This window comes from Plecotus auritus (assembly GCF_963455305.1).
Source record: "Plecotus auritus genome assembly, chromosome: 5".
NCBI classification, from domain to species: domain Eukaryota; kingdom Metazoa; phylum Chordata; class Mammalia; order Chiroptera; family Vespertilionidae; genus Plecotus; species Plecotus auritus.
Genome location: NC_137776.1, coordinates 176,220,017 through 176,242,618, shown reverse-complemented (window position 1 = coordinate 176,242,618; position 22,602 = coordinate 176,220,017). Strand labels below are relative to the sequence as shown.

The window sequence follows — 22,602 nt, the reverse complement described above, 5'->3', positions numbered from 1 at the left end:
TCTAAGTATGTTGCAGCTAAGAGCCAGGATGCCTACATCAATTCTTGGTTCCACTTCTTTGTACCCATGTGACTTTGGACAAGTTATTTCACCTTGTGCCTCAGTTTCCTCATCTGTAAAATGGAGATAATACCAGGACTTACCACACAGGCTGTTACTGAGGATAAGAGGAGTCCAGGTGTTAGAACAGTGCCTGGTGTTCTAACAGTTTGCCATTATTAATAACTAGAGGCCCAGTGCACGAAATTCATGCACGGGGGTGTGTGTCCCTCAGCCCAGCCTGCACCCTCTCCAATCTGGGACCCCTCAAGGGCAGTCGGACATCCCTCTCACAATCCAGGACTGCTGGCTCCCAACTGCTCACTTGCCTGCCTTCCTGATTGCCCCTAACTGCTTCTGCCTGCCAGCCTGATCACCCCCTAACCACTCCCCTGCCAGCCTGATTGATGCCTAACTGCTCCCCTGCCAGCCTGTTTGCCCCTAACTGCCCTCCCCTGCAGGCCTGGTCACCCCTAACTGCCCTCCCCTGCAGTCCTGGTACCCCCCAACTGCTCTCCCCTGCAGGCCTGAGTCCCCCCCAACTGCCCTTCCCTGCAGACCCAGTCACCCCCAACTTTCCTCCTCTGCCAGCCTGGTCACCCCTAGCTGCCCTCCCCTGCAGGCTTGATCGCTCACAACTGCCCTCCCTTGCAGGCCTGGTTCCTCCCAACTCCCCTCCCATGCTGGCCTGATCGCCCACAACTGCCCTCCCTTGAAGGCCTGGTTCCTCCCAACTGGTCTCCCCTGCTGGCCATCTTGTGGTGGCCATCTTGTGTCCACATGGGGGCAGGATCTTTGACCACATTGGGTCAGCCACCTTGTGTGTTGGAGTGATGGTCAGTTTGCATATTACTCTTTTATTAGATAGGATAGAGACCTGGTGCATGGGTGGGGGCCAGCTGGTTTGCCCTGAAGGGTGTCCCGGATCAGGGTGGGGGTTCTCTGGGGGCATGGGGTGGCCTGGGCAAGGAGCCTGTGGTGGTTTGCAGGCCAGCCACGCCCCCAGCAACCCAAGCGGAGGCCCTGGTATCTGGGGTTTATTTATCTTCTACAATTGAAACTTTGTAGCCTGGAGCAGAGCCAAGCCTGCTTGCTCCGCGGCAGCCATTTCTATTAGAATTTATGTATCTTCTATCATTGAAACTTTGTAGCCTTGAGTGGAGGCCTAGGCCAGCAAGGGCAGGTGGAAAGCTTGGCTTCCTCCATTGCCGGGAAAACCCAAGCCTCTCTCCTGCTCTCTGTGGCCGTAGCCATCTTGGTTGGGTTTATTTGCATATTCGCTCCTGATTGGCTTGTGGGTGTAGCGGAGTGATGGTTAATTTGCATATTACTCTTTTATTAGATAGGATAGTAATGGCGGCTGTGTCTTGGGAACGGTTGAAGGCAGGCACTATGCTCGTGTTTTTCAAGCCTTAGGTGATTGAAACCCATGTGAGAACCTGTTAGCTCCATTTTGCAGATGTGAAAACTGAAACTCAGAGGTTCAGTAGCTGGCTCAGGTCACACCGGAAGTGACTGACTCCATAGCCCTTGCCAGTGGCTGGTGTCCCCTTTGCCTACCTTTTCATTCCTGGCCGGTTTGTCTGAGTCCTGGCCTCCTGTAGTCAACTCAGGCCGCCATAACAAAGTACCACAGACTGGACACTTTCTCCCAGTTCTGGATGCTGGAAGTCTGAGATCGGGGGCCAGCAAGGTTGGGTGCTGGTGAGGACCTTCTTCGTAGCTTGCACACAGCCACCTCTCTGTGTCCTCACACAGTGGGGACAGAGTCAGAGAAAGAGAGATCCCTCTGTCTCTCTCCTTCTGAGGCCACAGTCCTATCAGATTAGGGCCCCACCCTTATGACCTTATTTAACCTTAATTACCTTGTCAAGACTCTCCAGATACAGTCATGTTGGGGATTAGGACTTCACCATATGAGTTGGGGGACTGAGGACACAATTTAGTCTATAGCACCTCCAATGGCCTTTCTTTGCCCCCTTGTTAGTTTGAGACCTTCTCTCTCTCTTTCTCCCCCCCCCCCCTCTCTCTCAGCTCACTTTCACTTTCTTCACCCTGGACAGAGCTGGGAGCTGGGAGGGACAGCGGATGTGATAAAACCCATGCTGTTGTGATAGGTGACAGTGGAGGCCAGAGAGGAGAAGGGTCTTGTCCAAAGTCACACAGCAAGTCCACTGTGGGTCCTGGGTCAGAACCTGGGTCCCTGCTTCCCAGTTCGTATGCCAGTGGGTCTTGCCCGAGCGGGCCTGGAGTTTGGGCCTTGAAGATCGCCCTGCAGACGCTTCTCTGGAGCAGTGGAGAAGGCTGGGCGTGGCCAGGGCAGCAGCCCCGGGCCTGGAATATGACTTGATTTCCCAGTTTGTGCACATCTTAGCTTCCCCACCTCAGAAACAGGCGCAGTGGTGACAGTCTCCTGCCAGAAGCATGAGCGAGTCCTTAGGATAACACCGTTCAGGAGTGAATAGCAGGGACCGGGCTTCGTGCCTTGACCTGCCACCGATCTTGTGTGTGGCCCTGGGCCAGTCACAGCTCTGCTCTAGGCCTCCGTGTCCACATGTCCTGCCCACCTCAGAACAGCTCTTACTGGAGGATGTTTTCTGATATTTGAAGAGCCACTTGGAGGCCAGCGTGTTGAGCGCCAAGTGTTGGCTCCAGGACATCTCCACCGAGTGAGCCTCTCTGGCTTCTAGTTTCCCCATCTGTGACACTGGAGAGGTAAGAGCTTGGATGAGGTCTCTAGGCCTCCTGCCAAGGAGCGAAGAGAACAGCACCAGACACTTCGCACATCGAACCCCGTACACGCTTGCTGCTGCCCGTGCGGAAGGAGGATTGGCAGTGCCGGCGTCAGGGGGCTCTTGTTAGAAACGTAGAATCCCAGGCCAAACCCCGACTCACTGAACCAGAATCTGCTTTATGCCAAGATTCTCAGCTGATTTATGTGAAGCTTGAGAAGTTATTTCCATCAGCCAGAGCCAGTTTCAGGAGTTCCTGACCTCTTTAGACCCCAGCTTCCCCGTCCGTAAAATGGGTGGTGGTGGAGCCAGGCTAGCCCAGTATTTTCAAACTGTGTTCCTGGGGGCCCCAGGGTTCCCTGTGGGACCCTTAGGGGCAGCCATGGCCACGTGCTTAAAGGAGAGGTTCATGTGACAGGTGGGTCTGTAGCTAAAGATTGTGCCAGCCCCCGGGCTGGTGGGCTCCCAGGTGGGCCTGGGGGTGGGCCTGGGGTCCACACTGAACAGATTGTCTTCTTTCCCAGGGAGCGCTTGAAGCGCAGCCAGAAGAGCGCCAAGGTGGAGGGGCCAGAGCCCGTGCCGGCCGAGGCCTCGCTGAGTGCCGAGCAGGGAACGATGACGGAGGTGAAGGTGAAGACAGAGGTGCCCGACGACTACATCCAGGAGGTGATCTGGCAGGGTGAGGCCAAGGAAGAGAGTAAGGCGGTCAGCAAGGACGGGACCGGCGACGTGCCCGCTGAGATCTGCGTGGTGATCGGCGGCGTCCGCAACCAGCAGACCCTCGGTGAGTGCTTGCCCTGAGGGTGTTGGGGCTGGGCCCGGAGTCCTGGGCAGAGAAGGCCCCAGATCTCTGCCCCTCCTGGCTGAGAGCCTGTGGTGGCTGCCCTCTGCCCTCAGTGAAAGAACTGGTCTCCTTAGACTTACCTTTGCCAGCACAGCTCTAGTCTAGAGCTCTCCTCTTTCCACCTGACGTGACAAAACATCACGCATCCTTTGAGGCTTTAAGTCAAATGCCTGGAACATTCTGCAGACCGGTGAGTCCCTCATGCGTGGGGCTCCCATACCCCAGGTGGGTCTAGCGCAGCTTGCACTGCCTGGTGTCCCAAATGCCTGTCGGTATTTCCGCCTCCTCTGCTGGACTGGAGACTCCCCGGGCAGCTCCCAGTGCAGGTCCTGCCCACAGCAGATGCTCAGCCAGGATCGGATGGGGGGCGGACTGGTACCTTCTTCCCCCGCCTCTTCTGATCTGGGCCAGGCTCGGAGGAGCTCTGTGGAAACAGGCTTCTTAGAAATCATCCCTCCCCTCACTTCCCAGCATGAGCCAGGGGATACCCTTTCGGCTGCCTGCATTCCTGCCAGGTCCTCCGAGGCCCAGCAGATATGTTTATTTAGCACAAGGAGGGATGAGCCAGGCAGACAGGTGGCGGGGACCGAGTCCAGCTGGAGCGCCCACACCCGACGTGCAGAGGGGGCTCGCTCCTCAGCTGCTGCCGACTGTAATTGGTGGGGAGACTGGCTCAGTGTGGCCAGCTCTCTGGGCATATCGCATGCCAGAAATGAGAATTTTCATGTGAATTCCTTTGGCTTTAAACGTTGGCAACCAAATGTTCCAAACAAAACATGTCTGTGGGTCAGAGTCATTCCATGGGCCAGAAGTTTGCAAACCTAAGTCTGTAAGATAAAGTCCACATGCCCCGGCCTGGCATCGAGGCCTCGCCTGGCCTGTTTCTGAGTGCCTTCCTACTCGCTTCCCCCGTTCAGTATGTTCTTAGAAGTTCTTAAGAAGTTTTGCCATCTCCCTCTCCTCTGCCAGTCCTTCCTGGTCCAGCTCTAACTCATTCCTCACTTCTAGGCTCACGCCCAAGGTGGGGAACTTCCCCTGTGTCCGTTTCCCTAAGTTTGGCTCAAGTCCTGTTGCCTTATCTTTCCAACCTTGGGAATGAGCCTCAAGCTCCCTATTCTACCTGTTTCTTTGTTGGCTGCGGCCACCATCAGCCCCACCTGGGTCATTGTGGCATCCTGCTAACAACCATGCCTCTGTGTCTCCCTGCCTTCACCTGCTCTCCTTTCCGGCTGCCAGGGGCCTTGGCCAAAGCAGGACACTGAGCATGTCACGCCCTGATTTTAAACTTGGCCTTCGGATAGCACCAAGAATCTCCGTAATCTGAGCCTTTGAGCCTCATTTCTTATTTCTGATCTTCCCAGACCTTTCACCCCAGTGCAGTCTGTTCTGCAGCATTTCCCGCCCTTTCCCCTTGCTGTTCCCTCTCCTCGGAATGCCTTTGCCCATTTCCTCATGCCCCAATCCAACCCATCCTTCAAGGCCAACTACACTGCCACCTCCTCCCAGAAGCCTTCCTTGATCTCTTCTGGTCAGAAGTGGTGTGTTTCTACCCTGTCTCTCACTGGGGCACTTCTCATTAGAGGTGCCCGGTCCATGCTCGTCTGCCACAAGGTTAGGAACTCTTAGATATGGAGCTCCAGGACCTGTCCCTATGCTCTCCTAGCCAAGTCCTAGCTTCTAGGAAACAGGGTTGACGTTGGTGCTGAAACTGTCAGGATGGGGCTAGGTTATGCCTCAGAAATGAAGATCCCAAAAGTAAGAAAGCCATCTTGGTAGCTAAAACCCACAAAAGTTTATTTCTCAGTCACACTACATGTCCATTGTGGGTCAGCTAGGGGCTCCACTCTACTCTGGACCCAGGCTAAAAGCAGCCATTGTAGGGAATGCTGCCACCCTGTGTCAAAGGGAAAGAAAACACGAAAGGGACTCACACTGGCAGTTAACCTGCTGCAACCCAAAGTGAGAAGTGCTAGTTCCATGCAGTCATGGGCCAGAACGAGTGACGTGGCCTGCCCAACCTCGGGGAGGCCGGGAATGCCATGCTAGCATGTGATAGAAGGAGGATGAGCCCGAGACACTCGATGAAGAGCATGAGGGACTTAGCCCAGTGCCATATGAGAGAAAACTCTTTGCAGGGGCCCGTGTCTGGCCTCCATCCATCAATATTCATTCCCCAAGGCTGAGGACTGTTAGCCACCAGATGCGTTAGTTAACCAAGGAGAGGACATGTCCTTGTTCACCTGGGGTGGGGGTGGGGGGTGTTTTAAGACTCATTGGACCCATTAGCTCTTTATGCCCTTCACCAGGAGCTGCCCAGAAGGGTAGTTGAATTTGAATCTTGGGGTGGAGCTGGCAGTCTGGATTCAGCAGGGAAAGCCTGGAGCAGCCATGTTGGGGAAATGTAGGGAGCCCTCCCGGGGCCAGCTGCCTGCACAGTGAGAGGCCTCAGGGCCTTGGCCTCATGCCAGTCACCATGCTGGTTTCCCTTGGCCTCGCCGTGCCTTAGTGCCCTCTTCTGTTCAATGAGGCATGCTCCCTGTCCTGGCTGCTGGAAGGGTGTGGGGATCAAAGGAGGAAGTGGAAGGGAATACTGTCGTGCCGCGAGAACGAACTCGTCTCCTCGGATTGGGAGTGAATCCAGGCTCTGTGGCTTAATAGCTGTTCTACCTTGGGCAAGTTACTTGACCTCTCTGTGCCTCAGGTTTCACTATTGCTGATGCATTGGGCTATTTGAAGATTCAATAAAAATGATCTATGTAAAGCGCTCAACATTGTACTTAGTAAATGGTTAGCTATTGTTAGTGCTAGTATTAATAGTAAAAAGTACGTCTTCAAGGGGAAGGAGTAGTAATATTTCTGCTTTTGCCCCCCCCCGCCCCCCCGCCAAGTGTAAGAGATAAGCCAGTGTGACAGAGAGAAAAGAATGGAGAAGAAACTTGGGGATGAAGTACCAGAAGACAGGGGTTCCAATGGGGCCTCCGTTTTCTCATCTGAAAACTAACTGATCCAGTCCCTCGCGCTCCTTCCAGTACCGCATCCCTAGAATTCAGGAACTTTGAACATCTTGTGACATTTCTGAGTCACCTGCTTTTGGCACACCCTTGTGAAAAGGTGTAAAAGCCAATGACAAGTTAGAAATGGAACCACCTTTTTAATAGAACCTGTACCAAACAGGCCCAAGGCGCCCCCTGCTGGTCATGGCCCCTCCCCTCGCATCCATCCAGCCCTACCTTCCTTGAGGGTGTAGTTTCTGCCAAGGGTCAGGCTCAGAGGAATGTGGCTTGGCCTCAGCACCAGGAAAGAAAAGCATTTAACAACGGCAACACACACACACACAAATCAATGTTAGAATTGAACCCTTTGAACTCATCTAATCACAGGATGGCAAGTAAATTTTATCTTGTGGGCCAAGTCCAAGTAATTGCAGCCGGCTCATTGGAGTCTGTGTTGAAACTTGGCATGATTGATTATTGATGTCTGCCATAGCTGTGGACGTGGGCGGTGGGGCTACACATGCTATAGATTTGATGCCCTTGTCCCCTTCATTTTATAGAAGGGCAAACGAAGGCCTGCGGGAAGAAAGAGCCGCCCTGAGGCACACAGCAGGTCGGTGACATTTTCTTCCACTTTGTGGAGGCCCTGCTCCCCCTCACAGCACCCCCGCCCACTCACCTCTGGAAGGGAAGGGCTCTCTGGGGTCTCGCCTGGGGTGGAGTGCTGGGTAGAGCCGTCCCTTTAAAAGACCCTGTGCCACGAGGCCAGGCGTCGAGGAGCTAACATGTTCCCCAGTCAGTCGGTAGGGAGAGCAGGGGCGAGCCGGGCTCTGGGGGGCCAAGGGCCTCCTGAGTGCCATGCTAAGGGCTCAGAGCGGGCTCTGTTGCTGAATAGAATAGCAGTCCTGTTTGCTCACCCGTGCTGTGCCATAAGGGAACCTCCCATTTGTCTTCTCTCAGAGCTCCATCCCGCTTGTCCCTCCCACCCCCCATCTCCTCACTGGCCCTTCAACAACCATCAGACACACAGTGCTCCCCATGACACAGACATTATCCGAGGCACTTCCCATGGATGAACCCAGGTCATGGACACGTGAGTGGCATTTGGCAGCTTCTCAGGCTGGGAGAGTCAGAAAGGGCGTCAGTGCCCGGGAGGCTGGCTGGCTGCCAAGCTGTAGCGGTTGCTGCTACCTCCCTGCTGCCACTCTTGTGCTGAGAAGGGCGTCCCTCACTCTTAGAAAGCACGTCACTGCCACTGGTAGGGGGCTTAGGGGCAAGACCTTGAGCTTCCTTATTTAGCGAGAAGAGCTGGGATAATACTGACGGTGACAACTTTGTTGGGTAAAACCGGAAGTGAGCTGACAACTGCCTGTTCCCTCCTGATGAACCACAGGCAGAAATCTGCACAGCAGCCCTGAGGAATGGCAGGACCACACGTGAGGTTTCGGGAGCTCCTCTGTGAGGAGTGCTAATAAACAAGGGGCGACCACGCTACTCCCCAGTTCCACGTCCGTGGCATCGCTAGTTGATCACTACTGCATACTGTCCCAGCGGTGCACCTCCGAATCCTTGTTAACACAGTATGCTGAGAAGTCACGGCCAGTCGGCCAGAGTTGGAAAATCTGAGGTAGAAAACCGCTTGCCATCCTTGTCTTAGATGGTGAGGACAAAGCAAGCTGGGTTTACAGCGATCAGGACCTCCAGCCCATTTTCTGGCTCAGAGAGAGAAGCATGCCCAGGTCCCATCGTGGTGGTCAGAATGTCTATCGAGCAGTAGGTGCTCTTCTCTGTGCTGTGAGGCTATTGGTCCTTCATCCAGAGAGGTCACATGTGAAGGAGCCCAGGGAGAGCCCCAGGTGCCTGGAGACCTGGTGGGTGGTCCAGGGCTTCCCTCGTGCAAGTGACCCAGCTGGGCTCTTCCTCGGCGGAGGGGTGTGGGCCAACAGATTATTTCCAGAGAGTTAACTAACTCAGTGTAGGGAGGAGCCTCATGGCAGAGCTAAGGGCTGTTTGTATGGGGAGGGGGGCTGTGGGCCGGGGAGTTGATAGAATCTGTAAGTATTTTGGTGGAAGGGGATGGAGCGGACACATTCCAAGCAGCCCCAGCCAATGTGAGGTAGTTACCAGGAGGTGATTTCAACTCAGTAAAAGGAAGGACTTTGTGATTATGGGAACTATAACCGGATATAGACCTGTGAGGGGGCGAGTTCCCTGGAGATGGGTCAGCAGAGAGGGTCACTGTAGGGGTGCAAGAGGGGGAGTCAGGGATCACCTGGGAAAATGGCTCCTGCAAGGATGTTTCTAGGCAGTGAGCTGTGAGCACCAAGGAGTGGAGGGCTGCCTGGGGAAGAGGGGCAGGAGGAGGGGGAGGGGGAGGAAGGGGAAGAGGAGGAGGAGGAGGAAGGGGCCTCAGCTCTGGAAGGAGCAGCAGAAAAGCAGACAGCCATTCAGACAAGGCCACGTGGGTTCAGTCTATGACAAACCCAGCAGCCAAGGTGCCAGGGCCTGCTTCAAAGTGCCAGCTGATAGTTTCCTGTTTCAATAGGCTGTTGGCAGGGCTTGGCGCCTGAGCTTGCCAGAACCAACACTCAGCTCTTTGCTGAGCCACCCAGAAAGGAGGGGTTTGGCCACCCTCCCAGGTGCATCTTGTCTCTGCTGAAGACTCTTCATTGGGATGTCCAAGGTCGGAAGGGGATCCCAGTTGGAGGGTCCCCATTGGAAAAGGCCCTAAGGCTCTAAGCCAAGAGACTCAGTGTCTGCCCTGCTATGGGGCCTTGGACAGACCCCTCACCCTCTCTGAGCCATGCTGTCTTGGTTGATCAGTGACTGTAATAGAATCTGCCGGTAGATTCACTGGGACAGAGTGAAGTAATAGCCATGAATGTGTTTTTTAAGGGGGACAGGGGAACATTTGAGATCTTGCTTCTCGGTATGTCATCAGGTAGCTCAAATAAACTCAAATAATCTCTTATTAAAAAGGGGGGGGGGCGCAAAAATGCAAAACAGATACCAGTGGGATTAGCCGAAGCCTGACACATCTGGGGTTACCGCTGGAATGATAAGAATCTAAAGGACCTATGGCTTCACACTTTTTTTGTTCAGTATCTCCTACAAGAATTTTGAGAAACGATATTCTCTTTCACATTTTTGTGTTGACATCTAACATTCTAATCCAACGTTTACGTAAGCACAAAGGGTATAGTTTCTGGCATATCGTGTAAAAATGTGGCATTGGAAATAAAACTGTGAACCACTCTTTTAAATGTAGCCAAGATAACCCACACCCCACTGCTACCCATATCTGCTGTCATCCATTTATGAAACCTATGAACAGGCCCATCTTTAACAGTCAGAAATTTTATATCTTTCCTTTTTTCTCCTTGAACTCATATTTCCAGTCCACTTCCCTCACAGGATTTTACCCTAATGTAATATATTTTTTATGCTTGAGAGTCTTTTATTGATCACTGTTTCACACTCATCTCCCACAACAAGATGTATGTAAATTGAAATTGAAATTTCTAAAAAATATGTTGGGATCGTAAAGCTCTATATTTTAAAACATTTTTCCCCCCTCAGATCGAGTTGTTATCAGCATACAATTTGCCAAAAACAAATTTAGAGCGATCGTAAATGTGCAAGTAAAATGTTATTGAAAACACACCTTTTCATAAAAGGGATGGGCTTTCTGTTTCAATTGGTTCATGTTTCTGTGAATTAATATTTCTTATATGTTGAATGAGACAGGGTTCAGCATTAACTTAATTCCCCTGTTTCGGTTCTCATAAGTGCGAGTGCTTAGAAAGCTTGGTCACATAAATCAGGAGGCCGGGAGGGGTGGCGGTTTGTATTAGCAGCGTCACTTGGTTCTTTAGCTCCGAGGTGTCTGTCCAAAATGACATTTGGGCATCTCATCAGACATTATTTTTAATGGTCTCTGCACTGACAACTCCATTAGAGCTTCAGTCTTGTTGAGAGCTAAGACTTGGAAAGCACTGGAATGACAAGAGGAATTGTTCCCCGTCACTAGACCCACTTCCTAAGTCCGATACCCGATGTTTCAGATCTCGCCTTTGCTGGGAGCCCAGGGATGGTAACCGCCCATGGAGGACACACATGGTGGGATCGGGTGGATGACAGAGTTGTCATGTCACCCAGCTGGTGTGGCTCAGTGCTTGAGCATCGACCTGTGAACCAGGAGGTCATGGTTCAATTCCCGGTCAGTCAGGGTACATGCCTGGGTTGCAGGCTCCATCCCAAGTGAGGGGTGTGCGTGAGGCAACCTATCGATGATTCTCTCTCATCATTGATGTTTCTATCTGTTCCTTCTTCTCTGAAGTTAATAAAAACATATTTTTTTTAAAAAAAGTATGGTCTTGCCCGTAATGTGGGAGAAGGTGAAGGTGAAGGTGAGAGGAGAGGAGGAAGGAGAAGTAGCGGAGAGGGCCCCCTGCCTGCTGCCACTGCTCTGTCATGTTGCTTTTAGGAAAAGGACATTTGGAAGTGTTTGAAACGGCCTGTGCTCCCATATCCCCAGGGGACTTGCACTCTACTCAGAAGACCCTGGTTCAGAGGACATTTGGTCTGAGGCCAAGCCCCAGGGACCCTCTGGAAACCCACACGTCCATGGCTTACCTCTCCAGGTCCCCTGTCCCCCGGCCCGCCCTGGGCCAGCTCCTGTGGCATCCTAGAACCCAGCGGCTGGCTCCTCCTCAGCATTTGATCCGCAAGCAGCGGCCGCCTTGATGCTCTGAGCTAAATACAGGCCTGCCCGTTGTGAGGGGCCATGCTCTCTGCCCCCACTGGTGTTTTTCTTTTCTCCTTCTCCTCTCTGGAGTTCTGCCTGCTGCATTGTGTGTGCCCCAAGACGTGTCTGAGCTTCTCTAGAGCTGGCTGGGTGCAAATGATGGCGCTGAGGGTTACTCCCCATGTTCTCGTCCTCAGGAGACCTCTGCCCTGGTGATCAGCACTTCTCCCTCCATGGCCTCGGGATGTCTCTCTGGGCCCTGCTGCCTCTTCGCTTACTGGGGACAAGACAACCAATGGATGAGCCCTGCCCCTTGAGCAGAGCCAGCAGTCCCCGGAGGCACCCCCGCAGGCACTGGGGCCTCCTGGCTGCCTGTATTGGGTGCCGGCTGAGCGGCCCCGTTCTTGCCTGTTTTCCAGGGTCCTATGAGTGTGGAATCTGTGGCAAGAAGTACAAGTATTACAACTGTTTCCAGACCCACGTACGCGCACACCGAGGTGAGTGGTGTGCCCCTAGGCAGAGCCAGGGGTCCCCTGCCTGGTTTTCCACCTGGGCCCCTCCTGGGTGACCACAGAGGCCCTGCGAGCCCCAGGCGTCTTGCTCTTTCTGCAGTAGGATAGGAGGGAGACCTCAGGAGGAGAGGAGGAGCTTCCTTTACTTGGGGTGGGGGGCTGGGGGGGCAGCAGGACATGCCACCAGACTTCTGACACCAGCGCCTCCTCCTGCCTGCTCCTCACAGGCCTGATTTCTCCCAGAATGCTTCAGTGCTGCTCAGTGTCATCTCGGGTGCTCCCCACTACGGCCCTGGAGTGGGGGCGGGGTGGCCCTCTCCATTCTGAAGATGAGGACACTGAAGCTGAGAGGACAGAGGGCTGATGCCTGACACTCCCTGAGCCTGGCAGACAGGGAGAGAAGGCTGGGTCAGGGCCTTGACTGATGGGTGGGGGAGAAAGGAGAGGCTCAGTTCCCTGCATTCTACATTGGAGAGGGTGCCCCTGGCATGTTGTAGTGTGTTCACCAGCCCTGCCATTGGTCCAGTGTACTCACCTCCTTCTCATTCATCCTCTCTCCCCCTCCCCCTCCCTCTGCCTTTTCTCTTACAGACACTGAAGCCACCTCAGGGGAGGGAGCCTCCCAAGGCAGTGAGTATTGTTCCCTCCTTGTGGGCTTCTGGGGCGGCGGCGAGAGACCCAGGGGTGGGCGGAGATGGTCTTATCCCCCCCCAAGCCCCCATTACCAGGAGGTCCCATGTGGCTTCTGGGAAACACATTTTTTATGGCCCAGGCTTTGGGGCCCGTGGGTCCTTAGGAAATGGGATGTACCTCAGAACGGCCTTTCCCAGAGTGTGTTCCCAGACATAACCGGGGTTCTGTCAGGAAAGGGATCTCTGGCCAAACAGCCCGGAGAAACCTTGAGCCTTGGACATGTTCTTGCTGTAACACTTCCCAGGGCCCTCTGCTGGCAGGTACGCCCAGGCACTTCCAAGAGGGCCCAGCGGGGGCAGTTGCCTCTGTTCCGTGGCTCCCGCTCCGGGGTCTGGGGCTCCATAGCTGATGTGTGGGAGCTCCTGTTCGGAGAGTTATCTCATGAGCACCCGTGGGCACCAGCCACTGGGGTGCGGTGTCCCAAGCCCGGGCTGTGCAGGGCCTTGACTTCTGGGGACAGTGTTCTGCTTTGCTGCTCACAGGCCCTACCTGCCCTCCCTCCACATCTAAACCCACGGGCCTGGTGACAGCAGCCAGAAGGCTGTGGACTGGGATGCAACTGTGCCTACCCAACAGCCCCGAGCCTCGGAGCCCAGCGGCTTCACCCCAGGTGTATCCCCAGCAAAAATGTGTGCGCATGTCCACCCTGAGATGGGAACTGGGGTGCTCTTAGCAGCACTGTGAGCAACAGCTCCAAACTGGAGATCTCCCGAGTGAGCGCCCAGTAGGGTGAAGGGAAAAATGGAGTCACGGTGTTCCCGCCAAGGACTGCAGCACAGCATTGCGAAGCGGAGGTAGAGACTTACACACAGCAGCGTGCATTACCCACAGACAGTATTCACAGAGGAAGCCGGGGCAAGAGTCCCTCCTTAGGTCTGCCTACAGGAAGTGCAAAAACTGGGGATGCGAGTTCATGATGGAAGAGTCAGCGTCCTGGTCACTTTTAGGACGGGCTTCTGGGGGTGACATTTGAGCTGGGCGCTGGTCACACAGGTGTTTTGGGTTTATGGGAACTGAACAAGCTGCACACTTAGGATTTGTACCCCACTTTTTGTAGGGCACCACGTAGTAAACATTTCATTTTTATTTTTTGTTTAATATATTTTATTGATTTTTTACAGAGAGGAAGGGAGAGGGATAGAGAGTTAGAAACATCGATGAGAGAGAATCATAGATCAGCTGCCTCCTGCACACCCCCCACTGGGGACATGCCCGCAACCAAGGTACATGCCCTTGACCGGAATCGAACCTGGGACCTTTCAGTCCACAGGCTGATGCTCTATCCACTGAGCCAAACCGGTTTCAGCCGTAGTAAACCTTTTAGACTTTGCAGGCCACCAGACGTCTCTGTCACAACTGCTCATCCCTGCATGCAGCTCAGATAGGAACTCCTGTTCTGTCTATGTATTTGTTAGACCATCATCAAAAGCTTCTTAAAATATAAACACACCCCCAAGAAAAATCCAAAACGGGTGCCTGGGGCTAAAGCCCTGGGTCCTAAGAACACGCCCCCTGAGGCACTTCCCCTCCGAGCTCTCTCTTTGATTCTTACCCGTGATAGGCAGGCAGGCCTGAGGCTACTCTTCCTTTTATTGGAGGAGAATCTGAGGCTCAGGTTGGCCAGCACCTGCCAGAGGGCCCAGGGCTGGGAGGAGGCCTGGCCCTCCTCCCCAGCCCCGCCTCACCCCAGCCTGCCCCCCGCCCCCCTTCTCCCTCAATAGCTCCCTTCCCCTCCATCTCCCATGCTCTGCCTGTGGTCAGCCACCCATTTAAAGAACTTCCCCGGTTACCTGTCCTCCCTCGGCTATTCCGGCCCCTGGCCTCCCCGGCAGCCCCTCAAGGATAGGCTGTGTTCCGCCTGGCTTCTGCTGTCGCCGCAGGTTGTTAAGGACTCTGTAGCCGGAGCTGTTTTCAGTCCTTCCCTCACGTTTCCCTTCCTCCCCATGGCCAGTGTGCTTTATTTTATTTCCATTGCTGCACCCCTACCCTGACCCAGGCCAGCAGTGTCTGCTCAGAAAGTCTGGCTTCCTCACACGCCGGCCTCGTCACGGGAGCCCGGCAGAATAGCCTTCCCGTCCTGCAGATGAGGCTCCCGAGTCCCAGAGAGAAGTCATACCTTGCTGGGGGTGGAGGTGGGCGTAGAGACCGGGTTCCACGCCTTTAGTCCGGGCATCTTTCATTTGTTGGTTAGAAAAATTGTACAGTCACACACAGAGGCATCCACCCACTTACCCATCTCTCAACGAAGAAAATCAAAGGTTAGCTCCACATGCATTTCCCTTGCACACCCACTCTGTGGCTGTTAGCAGGACTGGTCCTGCCCAGGCTCTTGGACTGAGGGCCTCAGTAGCCCACCGGCTGCTCACTGGAGGCCGCCCCCTGGTCTCTATGGGGCAGCTCACAGCACATCTGCTAACGAGAGCGAGATGGTGCGCCGGACGGGTCACGTCCTCTGGCTGATCTCAGAGAGGTTCCGTCACTTCACTGTGTTCTCTTCGTTAGAAGCAAGTCGCTGGGTCCTGCCAGGCTCCAGGGGAAGGAAACTCACAGGACATGAACACCAGGAGGCCAGGGTCATTGGGAGCCATCTCAAGCTGCCTGCCACGGGCCCGCTTAGCTGTGGGGCTTGGGGCAGGTCCCTCTGAGCCTCAGTTTCCCTGTGAGGACTTAGTAACCCTCAGATGCAAGGACTAGTGGATACGGAAGGAGGTGGGGCCGGTTATGACTCGGCCCTTAGGAGCTCAGCTCACAGGAGGTGGGATTGGGGGTTGGTTTGAAAGTCACCTCAGGGTTTCCCAGTCTCCCTGTGTAGAGGACCCCTGACACCCCAGAACTGATTCTCTGTGGAATCACCAGTTGGGGCCAGTCTGAGCTAGTCCTTTCTTTGGTTCCTGAGGCAGATGAGCTGGCCCCCAAAACTCCACCCCATGTGACTGAAGCCCTGGTGACCACGTGTTGTCTTTCCATCCCTCACAGACAATTTCAGGTACACGTGCGACATCTGCGGCAAGAAGTACAAGTACTACAGCTGCTTCCAAGAGCACCGAGACCTGCACGCAGTGGATGGTGAGCCAGGCCCCTCACTCCTGGGGAGTGAGTCCCATAGAGAGACCCCTGACTCAGGGCCGCGTCTCTGCCCCCCACTCCTCCCTTCAGCCCTCCCCGCCCCCCACCTACCCAGAGGAAGGTCATGCAGCAGCCAGCCCATGAGGGACGTGCCCAACCCCTGAGGATCCTGGGGAGGAAAGGTCCCCATCACACTCCATATATACTTCGGAGTAGGGGAACCCAAATGAAATTGCCAGCTTTGTAGATCAAAAGCAGTTGAATACCCACAATTTTATATCAATTTATTATACAATTTTATATTGAGTATTCACATGCTCTGGTGAAATTAAACCAGTTTTTAAAAATGAATGATGGCATTTTAGTGTCTTAGATTATAGAGTTAGGAATTAGATCAATAAATTTAAGTAATTTGTTTTTGGAAACAGAAGAATCCTAGAAATAGGGTCTTGCATCTGGGAGGATCTTGGGGGCTCCCTCTGGAGCAGCACACCCCCAGACCCAAGACCCTGTGACAGCCCGGCTTCCCACCTACTGGCTCATCCTTCTTCTCACCTCCTTTTTCGTCTCCTCCCGTTCTCTCTCTCTTTTTCTCCTGCCCTGGCCCGCAAATGGGTGCTAGGCCCTGCCGTGGGAGGGAGAGGCAGGAGACACAGGCTGTGTCCTGGTTGGGATGCACCCTCCTGTGGCCGCTGGTTTTCTGGGCCTGAACACTGGCCAGGGCCGCGCCCCCAGCCCGAAAGGGCAAGTGCACCTGGACGGGCTGGGAGCGGGCTGGGAGCAGCGGGCAGAGGCAGCTGTGGGTGGGGACTAACAGGGCTCCTGTTTGCTTTTTTCCTCCCGCGGCTGCTGCCTCCTGCCCCGGCGCAGTGTTTAGTGTGGAAGGGGCCCCCGAGAATCGGGCAGGTAAGTACTTGGTGGCTGGCCACCTCCCTGGTCCCTGCTAGGCTCCCGAGGCCTGGTGACCAGGGCACTAAGGGCCGTATGTTCTCCCGCAGACCCCTTCGACCAGGGCGTCGTGGCCGCTGAAGAGGTGAAGGAGGAACCCCCGGAACCATTCCAGAAAATCGGGCCAAGTATGCGGGCCTCTCCTCGGGGCGGGGGCTGGGTGGGGAGACAGGCGGGGGCTGGCCGAGGGTGGCAAGGTGGGTTCCGCTGCTGGGAGGAGGTGGCATTGCTCATCCGGCAGTAACGCCTGGCTAGCGAGCCACTGGCCTTCTTGCACCTCACTTTGCCCACCTGTCAAATGGGCCAGTCAGTGTTGAGATTTAGCTTTTGAGAAGCAGGACAGCACAGGGTCAAGGTCAGAGCAGTGAAGGCAGCAGCTGGTTGGTGCCCTGGCAGTCTGTTAGCCGTCCTGAGCCTCGGCTCCTCACCTGTGGCATGAGGGTGACATTTCCCCACAGGTTTGTTGGGGGATTAAATGAGATCGTGGCTATCAATCACCTATTAGCACAGTGCCTGGTACATAATAGGTGCTCGGAAAATAACTTGTTATTGTCACCTGAAGGGGTTTATCAGCCAGTGGAGCTGTCCAGGGGAGCCATATGCAGACAATCTGTCCTTGTCTTAGAAACCCCCGAGGCAGGAGCCACGCACGTGAGCTGCCGGTTTTCGGCACACCTGTATTGAGTGTTGTGGGGACGCAGCAGTGAGCGAGCAAGACAGATGTGGCCCTCCCTGTGGGGAACACGGGAGGGAGCCCGCAGGTCAGTAAGGAATAGTTACAGCATACCTAGAAGCACGGGCAGCTGGGGGTGCCAGGGGTGCCTGACCAGCCTTGGGGATCCGTGAGGCTTCTGAGTGGGGACCAGGGTGGGGAATGAGCCCCTGCATCCCCCTCAAAGGCAGGAGAGCAGCACTTTTCTGGGAATTGAAAAGCCAGTCGATTCTGAATTCAGGTCTTGGAGCGGCTCGCATACCGGACAAAGTTATTTAGACCTAAAGACCTAATCCTGAGGGGAATGAGCTGAGCCGGGAAAGTGTACTAAATGGGGAAGGGACTTAATTCAATTTGCATTTTAGGAAGACCGTTTTGGCTGCGTGGAGAGTGGACTGGTGGTGGTGGGAGGGTCTCACAAGTGAGACTGGTCCAGCCCTTCAAAAATTTACATTTACTTCCTGTGCCTGTCTTACTACCGGCAAGGAAGACCTTCGTGGACTCTTGCCTCATCACGCTAAGGACGAAGGCAGCTTGCGAAAAGATACACAGACATAGAATGAAAGGATGTGGAAATCTGAGGAAGGGAATCGAGGGAACTGTCACGGTGAAGCTGCTTGGTCCCAGGCCCTTGGGAGGCATTGCTGGGCCCCTGGATGCCTTTTCTTCCTCCTTCCTCATAGGGGATAATTCCCTGCTTGGTTTTTGCTCTTAAACTCTCAGGAAACTGCAGATGTGATAATATCTGTAAAGTGGTTAGCACTGTGCTTGTCATATGCATAGTAAACATTCAGTAAACAGTGACATTAAAATAATCTTGAAGATAAAATAATGAAAATCTCAACACAAACACTGCCAGAAGGTAGATTGTGGGAGATCCAGATGTGACTCAGACATGTTCCAGGACAGATACAGGACAGGGAGTCGCGGCATAGCACTACCCTTCCATGTCTGTCTAGCATTATAATTATGAAAACTGGCTTTGGAATCCAACAGGCCCCGGTTTGAATGCTGGCATCACCAGTGTACTAGCTGCTTACCCCCTCTGAGTCTCCTTTGACTCCTCTGTAAATTGGGACAAGAACGGCGATCTGTTCTGCAGGATGAATGGGTCAAGTGTCTAGCCAGCACCTGGCTCATACTCAGAGCGTCACACGTGAGCAGTGCTGCCGAAGGGTAGCTGAGAGAGAGCTTAAGAGCCATCCCAAGTATGAATCCCAGCTCTACACCTAATCACCCTGTGACATCCTGCAAATACCGTAATCTCTCTAATCCACCATTTCCTTAATTCTAAAATGCAGTGATGACAATAAAACTCCCCTCTCTGGATTGTCATGGAGATTAGCTCAGATTATATTTATAAAGGGATTAGTCCTTGACACTTACATGGAAGCATTAAATAAGTGGTCCCTATTACCCGGAAGGTGCAGAACAAGATGCAACTTGTTCTATACATCAGTGACTAAGCCTTACAGCAACAAGTGCTAGGACCTGGGAGGAATTGTCACAGATGATGCAGAGGGAGTATGGAATTGCATTGAGAAAACTGAACTGAGTTTGTCGTGTCCGTCCCTCCCCTCCCCCCTCCCCGCTCCGCCCCGCTGCTCCCAGCTTGGCCCTGTGGAAGTGAGGTTGCCAGAATAGTGTGATGCTGTCCCTTGTTACCACCCAGGAGCTGCCTTGTGAATTAAGACTGTTGCTGCTTGGGCTCCTGACACTTCTTACAAGCAGGCCAATGCCACAGAACCCTAAAACCGATGAGGCGTAGAATAAGAGGAGCCAGTAGCAGCATGGCACGCTGTGAAGGGGCTAGTTTGCCACAGGTAGCGGTTGTAGGTCGGGGGAGAGGAAGAAACCTGGCAGCAGTGCATGCTGGGAAGTATGCCTTCCACATCCACATCAGCTGAGCAAATTAGAGAGTTAGGTACTTGAAGAGGAAGCCAAAGCCATGGCAGAGCAGAGGCGTCCTGCTAGGTGAGGGAGCTGGACTAAGGGGTCCTGTGTGTCAGCTTGCTCTCCAGCTCCAGATCTGAGAATTTTTGCCATGGTAATGGTCTACCATGATAATGAGAAGATTCAGAGCAGCTCATTTGTGCCAGCGGAAACAGAGTAAGTCTGGATTTGTTTTTAGGTTATTTGATTCTTATATGTGGATAAGGGAGACTAACTTGGAAAATAAATAAACAAACAAACAAATAAAACCATGGGGAACCATGAAATTCCACATCACAAGGAAAAGATCATTTAGGAGACTCAGGGGAAGAGCATACCTCCGAAAATGATCTACTGCAAAATCTAGATGAAAATTCTGCCTGGCAGCCACAGTTGATTATAAGAAAAACTAGAGGCCCGGTGCATGAAATTCGTGCATGGGGGGTGGGGTGTTGTCCCTCAGCCCAGCCTGCACCCTCTCCAATCTGGGACCCCTGGGACCCCGGTAGGATTGGGCCTAAACGGGCAGTCGGACATCCCTCTCACAATCCAGGACTGCTGGCTCCCAACTGCTCACTTGCCTGCCTTAGCCTGATCACCCCCTAACCACTCCCCTGCCAGCCTGATTGATGCCTAACTGCTCCCCTGCCAGCCTGTTTGCCCCTAACTGCCTCCCCTGCAGGCCTGGTCACCCGTAACTGCCCTTCCCTGCAGGCCTGGTTGCCCCCAACTTCCCTCCTCTGCCAGCCTGGTCACCCCTAACTGCCTTCCCCTGCAGGCTTGATCGCCCCCAACTGCCCTCCCTTGCAGGCCTGGTCCCTCCCAACTGCCCTCCCCTGCTGGCCATCTTGTGGCGGCCATCTTGTGTCCACATGGGGGCAAGATCTTTGACCACATGGGGGCAGCCATCTTGTGTGTTGGAGTGATGGTCAATTTGCATATTACTCTTTTATTAGATAGGATATGCCCTGTCTTGGGCTGCTTTAAGAACGCGTAGCTTAAACAACAGAAATTTATTTTCTCACAGTTCTACAGGCTGGAGGACTGAGATCAGAGTGCCAGCATGGTTGGGTTCTGTTGAGATTACTTTTGGCCAAATACCATCACATTGGGAGGTAGGGTGTGAACATCTGAATTTGTGGAAGACACAGTATAGTTCATAGCATGAACCCTGTGAAAAAGGAGCCCGGAGTTGTATGGTGAAAAAGCAACAGGATAAGATGAAAGGGCAAAGAGAGAAGTGTGAGGTGAGGAAGGATTGCAGAGAAGCTGAAAATATAAACAGAACTAAGACTTCCATTGCAGGTACTAAAGAGCAGAGTCAATCTATAGAAATGGAATTAATGATGTGAAGGACAGATTTGAACCGGTGAGATAATAAGAGGAAAACATGATAAATATGGAGAATGGGGAACCAGTTCCAGATCATTGATGATATTGTACCAGTGGGACAGAAGCAATATTATAAAGATATAATAGAAGAAAAATTTGCTCAGCTGAAGGAAGGCCTGTGTATGTAGGTTTAAGGGCTCGTCTTATGTCAGGTAGAGTCAGTATAAAGAGATCCCTAACTAAATAGATCTTAGTGAATTGTCAAAACTATACATATAAAAAGAAAAATTATACGGCCATCTAAAAATAAAAAAAGCAAGTTATATACAAATGGATCCAAAATGGACATGTCTCAGTCTTAGGCAACCCTGCTAGCGGTTCTCAACCTGTATTAACAGTAGCAAAATTACAGTTATGAAGTAGCAACGAAAGTAATTTTATGGTTGGGGGTCACCACAACATGAGGAACTGTATTAAAGGGTCGCGGCATTAGAAAGGTTGAGAACCACTGCTCTAAGGAGTAGAGCACACTTAAGGGCTCCAATATGAGGAAATAATTCACAGTATTGAATATTACCAATAAAGCCAGATAAACTAGAAGTAAGCTTAAAATGTTGCACCTGGCTGCGTGGCTCAGTGGTTGAGTGTCAACCTATGAACCAGGAGGTTATGGTTCAATTCCCAGCCAGGGCACATGCCCAGGTTGTGGGCTCCATCCCCAGTGTGGGGTGTGCAAGAGGCAACCAATCAATGATTCTCTCTCATCATTGATGTTTCTATCTCTCTCTCCCTTCCTCTCTGAAATGAATTTAAAATATATATATATAATATATGTATAATGTTGCAATTCTGATTGTAAAAATTAATGCAAAAGACAAGGATTATTCTAAAATATTAAAAATTAGTTTAAAAACACAAGAAGGCAGGAATAGTGAGGGATACAATAAAGGTCGGTTAAACCAGTCCTACTCCTAGTGTGGTCCCCCGAGTAGCAGCATCTCCTAGAAGCTTACTACAAACAGAAATTTGTAGGTCCCACGCCAGGCCTGTGGAATCAGAACCTCTGGGTGGGGCCCGGTAATCTGTGTTGTAACAATCTCTCTAGATGATTATTATACATGTTCAAGTTTGAGGAGCACTGAGTTAAACTCCCTTCTCAATGGCAATAGATATGAAAATATCATTTCCTGCTTGATTATAACATTTAGAGAAATATATCTTATACACTGTCTAAAACAATAGAGAATATTGGGAAATAATTGAATATTGGAGGATAATGGGAATGAAAAGAAAAGAGTCCATGCATCAAACAACTAAAATTTTGTTTGATGAAGTTGAACAAACCAGAAGGGTGGAGCAAAGGAAAAAAAGATAATCATAAAACAAGTGAAACCAAGTCAGATATAGCCATCAAAGCAAATGGCATGATCTCCTTTATTAAAAGACAAAGGTTCTCAGGTTAATTTAAAATAATCCAATTATTAATGCCTTATTAGAGACATGCCTAGTTAATTCATTATCTTTTCTCTTTCTCAGGAACCTCTTTGCTGCTTCCTTAACTAAATTGATTTCCCAATTAGAATTTTCATAGCACTGTGAATGTCTCCTTTAAGAGCACCCACTGCCATGGTTGCAGTTATAAATTTGCATGATCATTTGATTTTTCTGTCTCCTTTTCCAGACTGTAAGCTCCTTGAAGGCAGGAACCATGACTTTTTGCTCAACATTTTTGTGCCAGCATTTGGCACAGTATCTGTTTAATGAATGAAACCCCAAGGAAATTCAGGGAGATGTCTCTAGGCACATGCAAACATGTAGAAAGGAGAATCTGATGAAGTAATTACCAAGAATTAATAACATTAATGCCAGGCAAACTAATAAAATGTGGTTCTTAAACGTTCCCGAGCATTAGAATTTTCTAAGGGGTCTATTAAAACATGGGTTGCTGGATCCCATCCCTAGAATTCTTCTTTCAGTCTATCTTGGTTAAGTCCTGAGAATTTGCAACAGATTCCCAGGTGGTGCTGCTGCTGCTGCTGGCCCAGGGACCTC

General features: G+C 52.3%; 1 protein-coding gene across 6 annotated transcripts in view; it reads left to right on the top strand.

The window, feature by feature from the left end:
- ZNF618 (zinc finger protein 618) overlaps positions 1-22,602 on the top strand; it is a 147,951-nt gene that overhangs the window by 101,474 nt on the left and 23,875 nt on the right. For all 6 annotated transcript variants that reach the window (XM_080667687.1, XM_080667684.1, XM_080667683.1 and 3 more), the window contains exons 3-8: positions 3,296-3,555; positions 11,775-11,852; positions 12,459-12,497; positions 15,537-15,626; positions 16,497-16,532; positions 16,625-16,702. In XM_080667687.1, coding sequence (XP_080523813.1) covers positions 3,296-3,555; positions 11,775-11,852; positions 12,459-12,497; positions 15,537-15,626; positions 16,497-16,532; positions 16,625-16,702 — 581 coding nt within the window. The remainder of the gene's footprint in view (positions 1-3,295; positions 3,556-11,774; positions 11,853-12,458; positions 12,498-15,536; positions 15,627-16,496; positions 16,533-16,624; positions 16,703-22,602) is intronic.